The sequence below is a fragment of the Phyllobates terribilis genome, unplaced genomic scaffold, assembly GCF_046119375.1.
Source record: "Phyllobates terribilis strain yellow unplaced genomic scaffold, ASM4611937v1 Scaffold_5__5_contigs__length_657084704, whole genome shotgun sequence".
In the NCBI taxonomy this organism is placed as follows: Eukaryota; Metazoa; Chordata; class Amphibia; order Anura; family Dendrobatidae; genus Phyllobates; species Phyllobates terribilis.
The window spans coordinates 591,978,271-591,997,559 of NW_027362765.1; the positions used below are offsets into that span (position 1 = coordinate 591,978,271).

At 46.8% G+C, this 19,289-nt stretch overlaps 1 protein-coding gene across 3 annotated transcripts in view; it reads right to left on the reverse strand.

Annotated features, from left to right (window-relative positions):
- Positions 1-19,289, reverse strand: part of TSPAN14 (tetraspanin 14) — a 98,260-nt gene that overhangs the window by 12,847 nt on the left and 66,124 nt on the right. For 2 of the 3 annotated variants that reach the window (XM_073685980.1, XM_073685979.1), the window contains exons 4-7: positions 14,222-14,368; positions 10,124-10,294; positions 9,908-10,033; positions 9,420-9,464 (exon numbers count right to left, since the gene is read on the reverse strand). In XM_073685980.1, coding sequence (XP_073542081.1) covers positions 9,420-9,464; positions 9,908-10,033; positions 10,124-10,294; positions 14,222-14,368 — 489 coding nt within the window. The remainder of the gene's footprint in view (positions 1-9,419; positions 9,465-9,907; positions 10,034-10,123; positions 10,295-14,221; positions 14,369-19,289) is intronic. The other variant, XM_073685981.1, reaches the window with a different exon arrangement.

Sequence of the window (19,289 nt, forward strand, 5' to 3'; positions counted from 1 at the left end):
TGCGGATGTCGGCAGGTAAGGTGGTCATCAGGGCTCCCCGTGTAGAGGCCACAAACCCCCGTAGTGACTGAGTGCAAATCGATTCGCACTAACTCTACAATGGAAAGAAGCACAATAACTTTTGAGGGAGGTTATGCTCCTCTCACTTCATGTTTTGGCAATCTCAGGAAAATGATTACAACCCATCCTGCAAAACGCTGGCAGACTCATCAATTGACTAGCAGAGGACACCAGCCCGGGAGTGACAGAGCTACCCTGAAGTAGTGTTTTCTAGCCATAATTCAAAGGTCATTTGCCCGTTTAGAGGACAGGACCGAAAAGCCAAAAAAAGAGTTAATAGTCTAATTGTGGCTACAGAAGAAACAAACTAGAAGGCAATGCTCCACATGCTTACAAGCAGCTGAGCGCGATGCAGGAAATGACTCACACGCTTATTGTTACCGAGTGCAATGACTAAATGGGTGACAGACAGATGTACTTTCCATCAGTAATACTACAAGGCATCATATCAAATTAGTTAGGAGTCTTCACTTTTACAATCTAAAATGTTATTTCTATGAAAAAAAATTAAATATCACAATGTATCTTTTCTAAGAATGATGCATTTTACTGATCTTCTGCTACTCCTCCTGGAAGTAAATGAATATGCTGATAAATAAGGGTTACCATTGTGCTTAAAATGAACCAGTCACGTGAAAAAACGCTATTAACCTGCAGATATGGGGTTAATCTGCAGGTTAAATAGCATTCTGAACCTGCCCAGTGCCGGCACTTAATTTCCGCCCTGCAGCGGGGCTCTAGCTTTATTTCTCCTGGTAACAGGTTTCAGTCATGGGGGGTGGGGTGGCGTGGGTCTAGTCAGCAGTCAGTGTATAGAGAGCGACGGCTCTAACTGCTCCCCAAGCACTGACTGACAGCTGGCCCTAATGCTGAGCTGCTGTCAGTCAGTGCTGGGGCGCAGTTACAGTACCTACACTCTATACACAGAGCGGTGACTGAACCTGCCATCCCCGTGACTAAGACCCAAATGCTACCAGGACTAAAAGTTCATTATCTCCCGGCAGAGGGGGGCTAAGCATTGGTTTAGAACGCTAATAACCTGCAGATTAAAAGCGTTTATTTCACTTGACAGGTTCCCTTTAAGGGTGTCTTTCTAAACAGTCTCTCACATAGTCCAATTACTGCTGACGGTGACACCTTATTGACAAGGGGAATGGTACACTATGTGTCCCAGAACTGTTATAAAGAGCACCAGTCTATATTATAACAGACAGGTCAGTGAGATTTAGGGAGGTTCAAATTCACACAATCTCACTGACCTGTTTGTTATAATAAAGACTTGTACTCTTTATAACAGTTCTGAGGCAAACACAACCTACTAACAAGGGAAATCACTAGGAGCAGTAATTCGACTGTACGACTGACTGTACGGGAAGACGCTCTTGGGGTTTGTGCACAGTTTTTTTGTGGAGGTTTTGGAGCAGAAATTGAGCGTATGACGAGCAAAACACTATGGGGCCAATTCATCAGAGAGTTTTAGCCAGACAAAACAATTGAGAGACAAAAAATAAGAAAAAACCGTTGTGGTGGGCTCTGTCACGATGAAGAGAAGGATGAGAAGGTGTAGAAAAAGAGGTATTTTTGGTACTCACCGTAAAATCTCTTTCTTGGAGCCTTCATTGGGGGACCATAGACCATGGGTGTATGCTTCTGTCGCTAGGAGGTTGACACTAGACAAAAAAGAAATAGCTCCTCCTCCGCAGTATGCACCCGCCTACAGGCACCAAGCTCACCAGTTAGTGGCTAAAGCAGTAGGAGAAACATAAAATAACCAACTATGCAATGCCCAACGGGGCACAACCGTGAAAACTAAATGAGATGTGTAGCACCCTGAGGATTCGGCTGCTACAGGGGTATTGCACCTCAACCCAGAGGTGTGATATTCCACTCCCGGGTAAGGATGGAGTGTGGAACTGAGCTCGGTAGGCTGCATGCACTACACACATCCCATTTCCGAGGAGCAGACCGACGGTACTCCCACTTAGATATGTGCAGGTACGACCGAGTCTGTTCCTGGCTGGAGTGGGAGGGGGGTGGTACATCCCAAGTAGTGTAGGGGCAGATAGGGGGAGCAGCCTGGGTAAAGATAGGAGCTCATTGGGTGCTGGTCACCTGAGCTCACACATAGAGGGTGTATATAAGGTGGGCACCATCAGAGAACAAGGTCAGTCAGTCTTTGCAGGCAGGTCAGTCTGTCAGAGTAAGAAGCAGAGAAAGCAAGAGAGACCCAGAGGGGGAAACAGAAGAGAGGACTCTGAGACCCCAAATCCAATCCACGGGTGAAGAGTCGGCATCAGGGTACCGGAACCCAAGCTGGTGGGGGCAAAAACACACCCCAGCCAGAGACCGGAGGCCGTGGGCAGCGTCTGCCACGGCCACCCACCACATCCACCCCGAAGGCATACCACGTGGAGGGTCAGGGAACCCAAGGCCAAGGGTCTCCCAACAGAAGGCCCGAGGGAGCTGGACCTGGGTGGATCACTAGTGGGGACGGCCAGAGAAAGGACAGAAGGAGAGCTCAGGGTCACGCTCCGGACTCGCTTGGGGGTTGGCTGGATCCAGGACCTGGTGGATGCAGCACGGCTCGGGAGGTCACTTGAAGCTGGAGTGACCGGAACATCAGCAGTGAGTAAATACCCTTAACTGCATAACCCGACTCTGTCTTCCTTTAACATCTATGCTGCACCACCACAACCCCCATTCTCTGCACCTGACCCCCTGAGGCTATACCCCACCCGTTGGGGGTTATACCATCAAAAGCTGCACCTACACCATCAGCCTCAGCGGACCCTGCTGCAGCGGCGGCCATAGTGACCGCAATACAACGGGTGGCGTAGTCGACATTAAGAACTTATTAACATCTGTAGGACTGCCACATACAACCGAGTTTGACACCCTGGGCACGGACCGGGTCACAGCCACTCGGAAGACTACAACTCCCATCTGATCCGGCTCCGGATATTCCCCCTAAAGAATATGGCCCAGGGGGCGCGTCAGATGCCCAACAGGGCCAACTGGTCATATGCCCAAAATCAGGGAGGGTGCGGTGTCCCCCAATGAAGGCTCCAAGAAAGAGATTTTACGGTGAGTACCAAAAATCCCTCTTTCTTTATCACTTCATTGTAGGACACAGGACCATGGGACGTCCTAAAGCAGTCCCTTGGGTGGGAGAACACAAGATAGGTCACAGACTAGGTCAGACTGCGGGCAACCGCCGCCTGCAGGACCCTCCATCCAAGACTGGCATCAGCCGAAGAATAAGTGTGGACCTTGTAAAACCTTGAAAAGGTGTGGAGTGAAGACCACGTTGCGGCCTTACAGATTTGAGAAGCCGAAGCCTGATGGCGAACCGCCCAAGAGGCCCCCACCGCCCGGGTGGAGTGAGCCCTTACTCCCAGAGAGGGAGGTTTGTCTGAGACGCGACATGCCTCCAAAATGGTCGAACGTATCCAACGGGCGATGGTTGACTTGGAAGCAGGAAGACCCTTGCGACGCCCCTCAGGGATGACAAACAGGGCATCTGAACACCAAAGGGAGGCCATTCTAGAAAGGTACACACGTAGAGCTCTGACCAGATCCAGTTTGTGCAGGGATTTCTCCCGTGGATGCACTGGAGTCGGGCAGAAAGAAGGCAAAACAATGTCCTCATTGATGTGGAAAGAGGAGACTACTTTCGGCAAAAAGGAAGGCACCGGCCGGAGCACTACCTTGTCTTGATGGAAGACCAGAAAGGGCGATGGACATGAGAGGGCTGCGAGCTCTGCAACCCTCCTAATTGAGGTAACAGCCACGAAAAAAAGCCACCTTCTAGGAGAGAAGAGAGTCTGAGATGTCCTGAATAGGTTCAAACGGGGGCTTTTGGAGAACGCTTAGGACCATATTAAGGTCCCATGGGTCCACTGGAGGGCGATAAGGCGGCACCAGGTGACCCACCCCTTGTACAAACGTCTTGACCTGAGGACGGCCAGCCTAGTAACGTTGGAATAGAATGGACAAGGCTGAAACTTGGCCTTTGAGAGTGCTTAGAGAGAGTCACGCCTCCAGGCCTGTCTGAAGAAAGGCCAAAATGACCGGTAACGAAAAGGACATGGGAGCTAGCTGATCTTGCTCGCAGTGACAAAAAAAGGCTCTCCAGGTTCTGTGGTATATGCGCGAGGTAGCGGGTTTTCTGGCGTTAATTAGGGTCTGAATGACGTGGTCAGCAAAACCCGCATTCCTCAACACTGCGACCTCAACGGCCATACCATTAAATTCAGAGAAAGAGAACTCTGATGAAGAATAGGTCCTTGAGAGAGGAGATCCGGACGGTCTGGTAGTCTCCAGGGGGAGTCGACGAGCAGGTTTACTAGATCTGCGTACCAAACGAGTCTGGGCCAATCCGGGGCTACTAGAATTACCGGTACTCCTTCTGTCTTGATCTTTTTGACGACTTGAGGGATCAAAAGGTAGAGGGGGAAAGAGATAGGGCAGTTGGAACTGAGACCATGATATGACTAGTGCGTCTTGAGCGATTGCTAGTGGATCTCGGGACCGAGCTACAAAGGATGAGACCTTGTGGTTTAACTGAGACGCCATGAGGTCAACGTCCGGCGTGCCCCACCGTAAGCAAATCTGATGAAACACCTCGGAATGGAGGGACCATTCTCCTGAGGCAAGGCCCTGCCGACTGAGGAAGACTGCCAACCAATTGTCGACCCCCGGAATGTGGACTGCTGAGATTGCCGAAACAGTCTTCTCGGCCCAAACTAGCACTCTTGCCACCTCTTTCAAGACGGGCTTGCTGCGCGTTCCTCCCTGATGGTTTAAGTATGCCATGGCCGTGGCATTGTCAGATTGTACGCGGACTGGGAACCCTGCTAGAATCTCCTGCCAGTGACGCAATGCCAGGTAAATTGCCCTTATCTCCAAGATGTTGATCAGTAGGGAGACTTCGTGGGGACTCCACCGGCCCTGCACCGTGTGGTTGAGGAAGACTGCCCCCCAACCGATGAGGCTGGCATCGGTCGTGACCACCTGCCAACGAAGAGGTAGGAATGACCTCCCGAGTCTGAAGGAAGAGGGGCGGATCCACCAGGTTAGTGACTTTCTCACCTGAAGAGGTAACCTGATGCGTCGATCTAGAGAGGACGGGTTCTTGTCCCAAGTCGACAGAAGGGCCAGTTGAAGAGGCCGGGTATGGAACTGGGCAAACGGCACTTCTTCCATAGCTGCCACCATTTTTCCCAGGACACTCATGCATAGGCGAAGGGAATGTGGACTTGGGTAGGAGAGAAGGTGGATCCCCCAACAGAGAGAGTTTATCTTTTCCCTCTGAAGAAGGACCCGGACATGGGTCGTGTCGAATTGCATCCCTAGAAAGGTTAAACGTTGAGATGGGACCAGGGAGGATTTGTCTGTGTTGATCAGCCAGCCTAACCGAGAGAGTGTGTTCAAGGTGATCTGGAGGCTGTGGAGACAGTCTCTGAACGTGGGGCCTTTGATTCACTGGTCGTCGAGGTAGGGGATAATTACAATCCCCCTGTCTCGTAGAATGGCCATGACCATCGCCATTACCTTCGTGAAAACCCTCGGGCGGAGGCGAGGCCGAAGAGGAGGGAAGTGAACTGGTAATGTGCGTTCTGGAAGGAAAAGCGAAGGAACTTCTGATGTGATGCGCAGATTGGGACGTGAAGATATGCGTCCTGAATGTCCACTGAACATAGATATTCCTCGGCTTCCCTTGAGGCGATTACCGACGTGAGCGACTCCATTCTGAAGTGTCGGGTGCATACTTGTCGGTTTAGTTGTTTGAGATCCAGGATCGGACGTAGTGAGCTGTCCTTTTTTGGGACAACGAAAAGATTGGAGTAAAAAACGGAAAACCTTTCCTGAAAGGGGACGGGAACTATGACTCCTGAGCGCAGAAGGGAGGCGATGGCCTGAAGGAAGCAGAGATGGTTGTGGGGGGCAGGACTTGAGAAATCGTGTTCCTGGCCTGGCGTTGAATTTGATTTTGCAGCCGGAGGTCACAATCTCCTTGACCCAGGCGTCTTCTATTGCCGAGACCCAAGAGTCTCGGAACAGAAGTAAACGGCAGCCCACCCTGGGAGAAGTCCCAGGTGGGAGTGACCAGTCATGCTGAGGAAAATCTGTTGGATCGTGAACGGGATCCAGAGGACTTGGAGGAGCGACCCTTTGCGCGCCAGTTGGGAGTGGGCCGAAAGGAAGGCTTACGTCTCTCTCGCTGTGCTGGGGTACGGTCCTGTTGAGAGGAGGGGCCCGGTTGAACGAACTGACTAAAGGACCGAAACTGAAGGGAACGTCTCCTAGGAAAGGGGCGTTAAGGCTGGGCTGGGGAAGGGAGGTGCTCTTGCCCCCAGTGGCATCAGAAATGATTTAGTCTAATTTAGATCCAAACAGCCTGGAGCCTTGAAAAGGAAGATTTGTTAAGAGATTTTTTGGAAGCTGGGTTGGCGTTCCAAGCCTTCAGCCAAAGATTTCTACGTAAGGCAATAAGATTGCTAGAGACCAGGGCTGAGCAGGCAGCAGCGCCAAGGGACGCCGTGAGCAGATATTTCCCTGCGTGGGTTATCTGATCTGCTAGGTCAGCCAGATCGTCCGGGAAAGCCCCCGTTAAGATGCCCTGCCTAAGCTGTTTGGCCCATGCGGACACTGCTTTTGATACCCAAGTAGAGGCAAAGGAAGGACATATGGAGGCGCCAGCAGCCTCGAAGGCTGACTTAGCCAAGGCCTCAACCTGTCTATCCGTAGTGTCCTTAAGGGAGGAGCCATCTGGAAGAGCCAGCACCGTTTTGGCCGAGAGAGGAGAGACAGGAGGATCCACTGATGGGGATTCTGTCCATTTGCTGACAAGGTCATGGTTAAATGGGTATAGCATGTCTAACTGTTTCTTTCCAGTGAAGAGCTTTTCTGGATGCTCCCACTGTTTCTGAAAGACACAGTCAAATTCTGTATGGTTAGAAAAAGTGCGTGCCGGGCGCTTAATGCTCTTGTAGGAAACAGTAGTCCTGAGAAGGGCTCTCGTCCTCTTTAACGTGCAGAGTCTGATTGACGGCCGATATAAGGCTGTCGATCATTTACTAGATCTTGGAATATTGGTCCGTGTCGGAACCAGAGTCTGAATCTGATGCAGAGTTAGATCCCAGGGCGACCGCCGGGAAAGAGATGTGAGATGCAGGGAGCATCTTGGAGTCTGGAGAGCTGGAGGATGAGCTTGTGTGAGTCCGTTTCTGAGAACGTGCTCTCAGTCTGCCCTTGGGAGGAGGGGGCAGGGGTGCCTGCGAACCATCCGTGGGAACGTTCGGAGCACTGGTGGCCATGGATAACATAGGCAAGCGTTCTAGGACCTGCACCAGAGATTGAGATACCTTGGTGAGGCCAGAGACATAACAGCCCACTCCGGAGGAGAGGGAGTTCCTTCGTCCTGAGTGGCAGGGGAATCTTGGGGTGCCAGCATGGCGGGAGGTTTGCAGGTCGAGCAGAAAGCTGTTGGGAGACCCGCGGGCCACTTAGTACCGCAAAGAGCACAGCGTAGTATGTGACTATGTGAGAGGGACGTACAGAGAGCTCCCTGGGTTTGGGCATATGTGCCTGACCAGTGATACTGCAGAGGAGGGAGTCTGTGGGCAGGAAAGGGTGTGGGTCGGTACCAGGGCAGAGCCTACCCGATCCTGAAGTAACCATGGTCCCGTGTACCCCGTCGGAACTCCAGAGGAGAGGTTGGAGCGGGCCGCTGTTGCCAGGCAGAGTGGTGCCACCGGAGTCAGGAGCAGAGCTGCGGTGATGAAGCAGCAAGGCAGAGTGATGGTGTCAGCATAGAGGGGCAGGGCAGGAGCAGAGCACGCTGCTCTGATGACGAGGGGCACCGAGGCTCTAAGAGGCGGAAGGAAAGGGGGCGGGCTTAAAGGACCCGGCCGCTGATAGGTCCGCGGGAGGGCTTGGCGGAAGTGTCACAATGCTCCTCGGCCCTGATTGGCCCTCGGCCTTGATTGGTTAATTGCCGGAGGGGGCGTATACCCACCGGAAAAAGGGACGGCCCACAAGAGACGCCCCCCGACGGAGAAAGTGCAGGAAGTTTTGCCGCACATAATGGGGAAGAAGGAGGGGACGCTGAAGATGTGAGAAGGGGCGTGGCCCGGGAAGTACTGCTGAAGTAAGCACCATGTTTGATGTGAGGGGGAGGGGTGGCAGGCAGCGCTGGGGGACTGGGACCTGCGGTTGCGAAACAGCAGATGTACCTTTCTGTCCTTTTTTAGGGTCCCGATACCCCTTCTTCCTCTCCCCTCCTGAGGATGGTCACAGGAGGTCCTCCGTGGATGGGGGGGGGGGGATCCTGGCTCTTCCTCAACCTCAGAATCTGGGGAAAGGTCACCGCAGGGACCACAGTCTCCCTCCCAGGCTGCTCCGAGGAAGGGGCTGGGGTGGGGAATAGGCAAGGACTGGCCACCAGGAATCACCCTGAGACACAAAGAGGTGACAGGGGATAGGTCCTGCCCAGCGGGTCCGAGAGTGGGCGATGTGGGGGTTGCCACACTGCTCTCTAGGTCGCTTGTGAAATGGGTTAACAGGGGACGCAGTGTTCCCTGTTAGCTCTGAAGAGCTGTATCTGAAAAATAAAGAACAAGTATTAATAAGTATTGTTAGGAACCAGTCTACCTCCTACAGACAATAAGCTTAAACTGGTGAGCTTGGTGCCTGTAGGCGGGTGCATACTGCGGAGGAGGAGTTATTTCTTTTTTGCCTAGTGTCAACCTCGTAGCGACAGCAGCATACACCCATGGTCCATGGTCCTGTGTCCCCCAATGAAGCCATAAAGAAACAACATTTATTAAAAGCGTTTTTTTAATAAATGTTTGTTGTTTTTCTACACCTCCTCATCCCTGTCTTCATCGTGACAGCGCCCAACACAACGTTTTTTTCTTATTTTTTGCCTCGCAGTTGTTTTAATGAGCCGTTCTGTCAGCTCACACCGGATGGAGCAGCAGACTATACGAGGACTACCACTTCACTACTACTCTCATCAGAGTTGTGCGCCATCTGCACACCTCCACCAGGTGAGCCGATCCCATCTACTCTTCCCGGTTTCTTATCACCAGGAACGCTTTCATTTTGCCTTTTGCCAGAAAAAACGGTGTAAAACAATTTGAAAAGTTGCAACATTTTTGCACAATGTAGAGTTGAGACTCCGTGAGACAACATTTTCAACTTCATTGCAATATGACATTTAAAGATGTGTTAATGCTTCTTTGATTAACAGGAGCAAAATTGCTAAATTCTACCCATACCCATTACCCCCAGTGTATGCAGACACAGGCATGTGGAGTGCCCCACCAATCTGAGTGGCATTGGAAATTACATACCTTTTTACGGACGTCATAACCACACTGAGTATTCACTACAGATTGCTGTGAAAAAAAAAAACAAAATAATAAAGGCACATTGTATAATTATTAATAAAAGCTAGAGCTACAAGGGCAACTTTCTCGGAGACATTAGTTGTGCATATTAACTTTCATTCACATGGCAGTTTCTGTCGTCTGCGCTATACACACAGACAACACATGAACACATTAAAAATTCTATGGGTCTTTTCACTTACACAAAAAAGAAATGGACACCTGTATTAGATCTCCAAAACAAGGTCACCATTCTAATGAGCTGGTCAAAAAAAAAAGACAAACCGGCAAGGTAAAGTCCCGGGCATGTTGAATAAGTCCTAACATAGCCAGGACTCGTTATAGAAGGTTGCACTATGGGTCCTGTCAATCAAAAGTCATGCAAGCAGAAGGGTGTGTGGAAAAGGTTTGGAATTTCCCTGTTTTTCACATGGATGTAAGAATACACTTACAGCTGGGTCAGCGATGCAGCAGGAGAACGGCACGCCACATTTTTCTCGACTGAGATTTTCACCAGTGCAGTTAAAATACTCATTCAGGTCCCAGTCATCCGGTCCTTGGGCACCACAACAATGGTTCTGTTAGAGACACATCGTTACATGGACATATGAAACACAATGGCGGAGAAGTAAAGAGCGAGAAGCTGACTGCTTGTCAGGGAACAATACCGCTTTCTGCAGGGAGTCTATGAGGTTCTGCAGGTCGATATCATCTCGGTAAGCTCTTATGTTGTTCTCAAAAAATTCCTTGGCTCGGTCTCTCACCCAATCTTGGAAAAGGAAGGCCAGCACTGCAACAGCGAGCTCCAGAAAGAAGATGAGCACAATCGCCCCACAGAACTGCAGAAACACAAGAGAAGAATCAGAGTTATGGGGGAAGTGACAAGTGTTTGCGTTAACTCATCCTCGTGTTTTCTGCTCCGAACAAAAGAAGAATGATTAATATGTAATGATTAATATCAACCACAATAATAAAGGTCAATTCAGCCTGTTCCCCTGCAATGCTGATATTCTTACAGCGTGTTCACATGATCTATTTTTTGTTGTAATTTTTCGACGCGTTTTTCAAGGGTAAAACTCAGCGTTTTGAAGGACCAGCAAAGTGAAGGAGATTTCTCAAATCTCACATGCCGCTTCCTTTTTCCTTCTGGATTTGAATCAAAGCTTTTTTTTGTTTTTTTATTTCAAATCTGCAGCATGTCCAGTCTTTCAACGTTTTTGCTGTTTTTTTTTTTTCACCCAGTCAAATGAATAAGAAAAAAAACGCAATTACAAAGGCATAAAATCACGTGTATTCCAAGCTGCATTTTTCCTGCAAACATGGTTTTTGCTGCAGAAAACTCTGCTGCAAATACTCAATGTGTGCACATACAACGAGTATTTAGTGAGTTTTTGATGTTGCAGCTTTTCTGCACCTATGAGGTGCATTCAGATATGCATCTTTTCATTGCATTATTTTAGTGTGTGTTTTTACATGCGGTTTTATTTCTTTTTTGACATTGTGGTTTTTGTCCCTTTTGGGCGTGTCACGTTTTAAAAAAAAGCTGCATTGTTTTTGATACTTCCTTTGGCTTTAACTAAAAACTTTATTGATATAGTCATTTACATGCATTTTTCACTAGCATCTAATGAAATGTTGCGGATTAGAAAAACGCACCCCAGCTTAGCTTATGTTGAGTAAAGAAAAACCACCACTGTGGGCATGAAATTTCTATAAATCCCATCCACTTTGCTGGAATTGTAAGACGCTGCATCTTTTTCTCAATGTATATAAGCAGCGTCAAAATGTTTATGTGTAAACAGCAATATAATATATTCCCAAAGCAGCTAATTTCTGTGTTTTGTTTTCCTTCTTCTATAAGCTGTATTTTTATTTTTCCATCCACCTAGATATATCGGGCTTATAATTTGTGGGTACAGTTGTACTTTTGAATGACAGATCATTCATTTAACCATACAGTGTACTGCAAAATGTAAAAGGCAAAAAAAAAAGAATAACTTTTGATGCTCCAGGTCAGTACGATTGTGGCGATACCAAAGTTGCCTAGTTTTTCTTATTATTTTAGTGGGGAAAAAAAACTAGGAAACTTGTCTTAAAAAAAAATTCAGTTAGGTACAGAAATATTTGGACAGTGACGTAAGTTTTGGCATTTTAGCGGTTTACAAGATACGGTTATATAATTAATATGGGCTTAAAGTGCAAAGAGTTTTAAATTTGAGGGTATTCACATCCTAACTGAAGTAAAGGTTTAGGGATTACAGCTCTTTAATATGCAACTGCCTCTTTTTAAAAGGGACCAAAAATTTAATTGGACAGTTATCTAAAAAGCTCTTTAATAGGCTGCATGGACTATTCCCTCATTAATCCATCATCAATTAAGCAGGTAAAAGATCTGGAGCTGATTCCAGGTGCGGCCTTTGCATTTGGAAGCTATTGCTGTGAACCCACAATATGCGGTCAAAGGAGCTTTCAATGGAAGAGAAACAGACCATAATTAGGCTGAAAAAAAAAACCCATGATGGACAATGATCCAAAACAAACTGCGAATGCAACCCAGGAGTTTAAGTCATAGAAGTGAAACATTCTGCAATAGCCGAGTCAGTCAACAGATCTCAACCCCATCGAGCATGCATTTCACATGATTAAGACAAAACTTAGGGAAGAAACAAACAAGCAACAACTGAAGTCAGCTGCAGTAAAGGCCAACAAAGCATGAAAAAGGAGGAAACCCAGTGTTTGGTGACGTCCATGGCTTCCAGACTTCAGGCAGTCATTGCCTGCAAAGTATTATCTACAACATATTGAAAATGAACATTTTATTTATAATGAACTTAATTTGTCCAATTACTTTTGAGCGCCTGAAATTTGGCAAATATTAAAAATTATGGTAATCCTAATTGGCCTAAAACGGGAAAGGTTTATTCTGATTTCATGTCAGATATTGAGAACATGCATATGTGTCGTTTTATATAGTGTATGTAAACTTCTGGTTTCAACTATTTATGTATGTGTGTGTATATATATACAGCTATAGAAACAGTGGGTATGGAAGTATTCAGACCCCTTTACATTTTTCACTCTTTGTTTCATTGCAGCCATTTGGTAAATTCTAAAAAGTTCATTTTTTTTCTCATTAAAAGTACACTCTGCACCCCATCTTGACTGAAAAAAAACACAGAAATGTAGAAATTTTTGAAAATTTATTAAAAAAGAAAAACTGAAATATCACATGGTGATAAGTATTCAGACCCTTTGCTCAGTATTGAGTAGAAGCACCCTTTTGAGCTAGTACAGCCATGAGTCTTCTTGGGAATGATGCAACAAGTTTTTCACACCTGGATTTGGGGATCCTCTGCCATTCTTCCTTGCAGATCCTCTCCAGTTACATCAGGTTGGATGGTGAAGGTTGGTGGACAGCCATTTTCAGATCTCTCCAGAGATGCTCAATTGGGTTTAGGTCATGGCTCTGGCTGGGCCAGTCAAGAATGGTCACAGAGTTGTTCTGAAGCCACTCCTTGTTATTTTAGCTGTGTGCTTAGGGTCATTGTCTTGTTGGAAGGTGAACGTTCGGCCAAGTCTGAGGTCCACAGGACTCTGGAAGAGGTTTTCATCCAGGATTAGTGATGAGCGAGTATGTTTTGTTAACCCTTTCGCCAAGTATACTCAGGCGAGCACCGAGTATTTACAGCTGCTCGGTGATATGTTTGAATCACTCCCGTGTGCATGATTTGCAACGGTTTGACAGCTTTAATACATGTGAGGAATGTCTATTTCTTACACATTCCTCACATGTATTAAAGCTGCCAAACCGATGCAAATCATGCATAAAATGCAGCCATCGCAGATTTACAGCTGCATTTAAGTGGTTAACAGCAGCGAGTGGCGCTCTGATCCACTTTTTTTCTGTTAGAGGCAGATCCTGGCTATGTACCATAGCCATTATCTGCCGTGAATGTGGTAGACTTAGCCTCTGAGCCCACTACATACATCAGCTCTAACTTGTGCCGTAGATGTACAGAGGATGTCAGGAAGGGGTTAAAGTAGTTGTCCATTGTTGGGGACAATTTTTTTTTTTTTTTTTTATATAATTAACTGCATGCATTTCTTTTTAAAAATAATCATTTTTGCAGTTGGTTTTCATTACAAATTTTGCACCGTTTGACTGTACAGCCTCAGTTTTTCTGCACGTTCAACTTTGTTGTGGTCAGTTTTCATAAAATCAGCTGAGATGAGCTCAGAAAAAGATAAACAAGTTACAAACTCTCCGTCTCACTGCCATAGTGGGTGGACTTGTCAGAGATAGATGCTGGGAAAGGAAGCTGTTTCTGCGCTCTCTGGAGTCACGACAAACCATTAGTTTGGATAAAAATGTAGGTTTATTGTCTAGGCGTTTCAGAGTTCACCGACTCCTTCCTCAGGACAATCATACATAACACGTGTTTTGCAGCATCTGGAGTCCAGGCTTTATAGGTGTTGTGTCCCACACAACCCTACTAGGTGAGCAGTTTTTAATACTTCTGTAACAATTATTAATTGGATAAGACTGTATTGCGCTCTTGCATTTTTCCATAGTGGGTGGACTGACAGATTATCAGTTCGTTCATTCTGCAGCCAGCAACAAGCAGTGCGACAGGAGATAAAAGCCAAAATGCAAAATAATTTTATGAAACTCAAATGCAAAAGTTTTCAGCCCAAAATACATGCATGCCAGTGAAAAAAAATATTCCCTAATCCATAAAATTCTTTAGTCCTGTTGAATTACTTACAAATTTCAAAAGGCAAATGTTTTCTCTCAAAGCACCAACACATCCAGCGAAGCCGAGTGTGAACATAATGACCCCAACTACCAGGACCAACCATACAGGGTCAAAACCATGAAGCCGAGTCACTTTTGTAATATCAGACAAAATCCCCTGAAAAAAAAAAAAAAAAAAGAAAAACATTAGCGCATTATGGGTAGTTTAAGGCTATGTGCCCACGTAGCGTTTTTATGGCCACGCCACGAAAACACTTGTAAAACCGTCTGCCATGCAAAGCAATGTGAATTCGGATGTGCTGTGCACATGACGCGCTTATTAGCACGCCGAATTCGCATTGCGTTGAAACACGCAGCATGACCATTTCTACCGCGATTACGCCGCAAAGTCGCGGCCATTGAGGAACATTGAAACGCAGCAAACCCGCAGGTATATGTGGATTTGCTGTGTTTCAATTAAATTCAATGGCCACGAATTTGCAGCGTAATCGCGGTGCGTGTGGTACCCAGGATGAAGAGGAGACTACAACTCCTCTTCATCCCGGCTACCACGCGGTGAAAAAAGGAAAAAAGTTAACCATAAAAAAAAAACCCTGTATACTCACCTCTCCGGTCTCCTCCCGGCCGCGTCCTCTCTCCTCGGCGCCCCGCGGTGTACTTACAGGACCTGCGGTGACGTCATTTAGTCAGCTGATGGTCACGGGACCGCTGATATCAGCGGTCAGGTGATGGTCGCGTGACCATCAGCTGACTAAATTACGTCACTGCAGGTCCTGTAAGTACACCGCGGGACACCGAGGAGAGAGGATCGCTGCCGGGAGAAGACCAGAGGGGTGAGTATATAGGTTTTTTTTTTTATTTTTTTTTTAACTTTTTTTTTTTTTTTTTACTATAGATGTAGCATTTAAAGCATCTAAGTTGGTCACACAATATAAATCCATGCCAGTTGCATGAATTTATATTGTGTGATCAACTTGTCAAGCACTTTTCCAAGTGATGCTCAAAATCGCTTGGAAAAGTGCTTGAAAAAACGCATGCGAAAACGCATGTAAAAATGCTGAAAAAAACATTTCTCTCTGGCAGAAAAAACGCACGTAAATCTGCATGCATTTTTTTCTGCCAGAGAGAGGCAAAAACGCAAAAACGCACTGCATCAAATCTGCTACATGGGCACATAGCCTTAGACTCATTTACAAAAAGGAAAAGATTAAAAGGCGTAAATTAGTTGTACAAATGTATGGCTGCTCATTGCATGGGGTAGAACAGGACGATTTCTACACACCACATTTATTAGGAACCATGCACCTTAAAATAAATTGGCCACAGTTCTTGCCAACTACTCTCTCCACCTGGCATTGGTGCAAAAGGCACTATTTTTTATGGGGGCTTATGTGCGACAGACATTGGATGTTTAGGGCCCATTTCATACTTCCCAGTTCTGAAGCAGGAATTGGAATTAAAAAGTTAAGCGTTTCCTCATTTTTTGATTTTTAAATTTGGCTGCAAAACATTGCATGCAAAACCTGTACAAAAATGGAAGCTGGGTTCAAGGCCAGCTCTTGCCACCAAGAGCAGGCACACTATTTTATATATCTCAGAGGAACATTTTATACAAACTCTTTACATGAACATTAAAAGAAAAAGAAAATTAAAAAACACTACCATAAATGGAAGAATAGTGCTAAAACAATATTCGGCTTAAAAACTGGAAGAACTGTGCCAGTTTTACACTACAATTTATTCTTTGGGTTTGAAACAGAAAAATGTAAATGATTTCAAAAACCGCTTTATGCAAATACTTTTTAGCCCAAAAAAGACAAAAAAAAAGTATTCTAGGAGTGATGCCTTTATTGGCTAACCAGAAAAATAAAGATTTTTAGTACTTACTGTAAAATCTCTCTCTCATAGTCTTCACTGGGGCACACAGAAACCATGGGCTAGTCTGCAGCCACCTGGATGCTGACACTATTATTACATCCTAGATTAAAAGGCTGGCTCTTCCCCAGCAGACTATACTTCGCCTGCTAGCATCAGGCCTCCTCGGTTTAGTGAGAAAGCAGAAGCAGCAAAAGGAATTAAAGCATGAAAGGAAAGTAATCCAATTACACCCAGAGAGAAAAACAAGAAATGCACGCCCGACTGGGCAACCAAGGCGAAGAGCCAATTTTTTCATTTAGTATGTAATAGCTGATGTATCAAAGCTGTCCTTGAGGTGGGAATCAAATTAAATATTATAAAGTTATCACAGAAGTTTTCAGCTCCTGCTCAAGCTGCCGCATGGGCAACCGCCCCCTGCAGTATCTTCCTGCTAACACTTGGGTCTGCCGAAGCAAAGGTGTGGGCCCTGTAAAACTTAGAAAAGGTATGCACCAATGACCAAGTAGCTGCCTTACAGAAATGCTTGACCGATGCCTAGTGACGAACAGCCCAGGAAGCTCCTACCACTGACATATATAGTGCGCCGAAATCCTGAAAAGGGGGGTGAACTGGCCCGTGCTTTATAAGCCTAGAGACGGCCAAGCCTCCGGGAGGGCCCTCCGGTATGGCAAATAAGGATTCCGACCGTCAGAATGGATCGGTGGCCAATAAATAACCCTGCACAGTCCTGACAACATCCAGCTTGTGCAAGGCTCTCTCAATCGGATGAGAAGGTGCAGGGCGAAAGGAAGGAGGCAAGACAATGTCCTTGTTAAGGTGGAAAACATGTTAGGGAGTAAGGATGAAACTTGCCTCAACTCAGCCTTATCCAGGTGCAGGATGAGGTAAGGAGTACTACAGGAAAGAGCCGCCAGCCCCGGTACCCTCCTGATGGAAATAATGACTATTGACTAGAAGACAGATTACCTTATAAGAAAGGCATAGCATAGCGCAGAGGTCTCCCTAATGGGCTCAAAAGGCGAAGACTGAAGAGCTTCTAAAACAAGATTAAGATCCCAAGGATCAAGGGGCCAAGTATGTGCCACTCCCTGAAGAAACGTTCTGACATGTGGATTAAAAGCCAAGTCTGAAAAAGAACAGCCAAGGCAGACATCTGTCCCCAGAGGGAGCTAAGCGCCAGACTCTAAACCAGACTGTAAAAAGGAGGGAACTACGGCAAAAGGAGAATGACACTGGAGCAACGTTAGTAGACTCACACCAATGAAAGTAAGCCTTCCAAGTGCAATGATATATATGCTGCGAGGGTGGCTTTCGTGCTCTATTCATTGTCTGGATAATTGGCTCTGACAGACCCACTGAACTCAGAATCGTGGCCATGCCGTTAAATTGGGCGACCATAAATTCTGATGGAAGAACGGGACCCTGAGAAAGAAGATCTGGCTGTTTCAGAAAAAAAACAATGGAACATCTGCCAAGAGATTGATCACAGCCGCATACCAGGCTCTTCGATGCCAGTCTGGTGCGACGAGAATAAGTGGAATTCCCTTGTGCCCAGACCTTGAGAAGCCTGGACAGAAGGGCTACAGCTGGAAAAAAGTAAGGAAGAGTGAACTAGGACCAAAGAATTGCTAACGTGTTGACTGCCTGAGGATATCAAGACCTGGTGACAAATCTTGCGGTTTAGCCTGGATGTCACTGAATCAACATCCGAACTGCCCAACCAACGACAGATCTGCTTGAATATCCCCAGGTAAAGTGCCCATTCTCCTGCAGCTACTTGCTGGCAGCTTAAGAATTCTGTAACCCAGTTGTCTACTCCGGGTATGTGCACTGCCTAGATCAGTGGTACTCTGTTCTCTGCTCACTTCAAAATTCTTGCAACCTCTGACATGGCGGATCAGCTCCTCCACTCTGACAATGGATATAGGCCACAGCAGTGACATTATCCAACTTAATCTGAAATGGTAAACCTGAGAGTAGGTGCTGCCAATGCCGAAGCACCTGGTAGAAGGCCCAGAGTTCCAAAGCTTTGATTCTCGACTGTCCAATGCTCCCTGAACGGACAAGTGCCGAAAAACTGCCCTCAATTCGCAGAGACTGACGTCCGTCATCATCAGGGCCTGCCACTGAATGGGGCGAAAAGAGCGACCCTGGACTAACAAAGGTGACGTTAACCACCACCTGACAGACTGGTGGCTGTGAAGAGGAAGGCGAATGGGGCAACTCAGAGACTGTACCGACCTGTCCCAACAGGACAGAGTGGCATTCTATAGGGATCTTCAAAGAAACTGTGCAAATAGGACTGATTCGAACCTCGCCAGCATCTTGCCCATAACTCTCATGCAGAACCGGAGGGGAGGTGTCCCAGGCTGCCGCAAGGTCTGAATGACAGATGGAAGAGCTGATCTCTTCTCTTCCGGGAGCAAGACTGACGCTTGAATTGTGTCGAAATATCATCCCCAAAAACCGTAGTTGATAAGTTGGGACCAGAGAAGAATTCGCTCTTTTGACAATGTAAACTAGAGAGTCTAGGACGATCTGAAGGCTCTCCAGATTCAGCGAATAGGAAGGCGCCTTGAGGAGAATATTGTCTAAGTAAGGGATCACTGTCAAGCCCCTGGTCCAAAGCAGTAGCATAACTGGGGTCAAGACCTTCATGAACCCACTGGGTACTGTGGCCAAACCAAAGAGGAGGGCCACAAACGAAGTGATCCTGATTGACCGCAAAGCAAAGAAACCATTGAAGAGCAAGTAAGCATCCTGAATGTCTATTGAAGACAGAAATTCCCCAGGCTCAATGGATGCAATGTCCGGGCGGAGGGACTCCATCTTGAAATGACACAACCAAATCTATTTGTTCAGTTGCCTTAGATCTAGAATGTGCAGCACTGAGCAGTCTTTCTTGGGTATGACGAACAGGTTTAAGTAGAACACCCTATACCATTCGTAGGAGTAACCCTCAGTTACTCCTGCTGGAAGCAGCGATGATAAAGCCAGAAACTGGCTCTTATGACAGGGAACCTCGGGGGGCGAGGACTTCATTAAAAAAAAAGTAAATAAAATCGATCCCACGAAAGGGCAATAATTACCATTCTGTAACCAGAGGGAACGACCTCTCTGACCCAGACTTGTCTCCTGGAAGAGCAAGAGACGGCCAAAGAATTCCAAAGTGGGTGCAACTCATCATGCATTGACTCCAC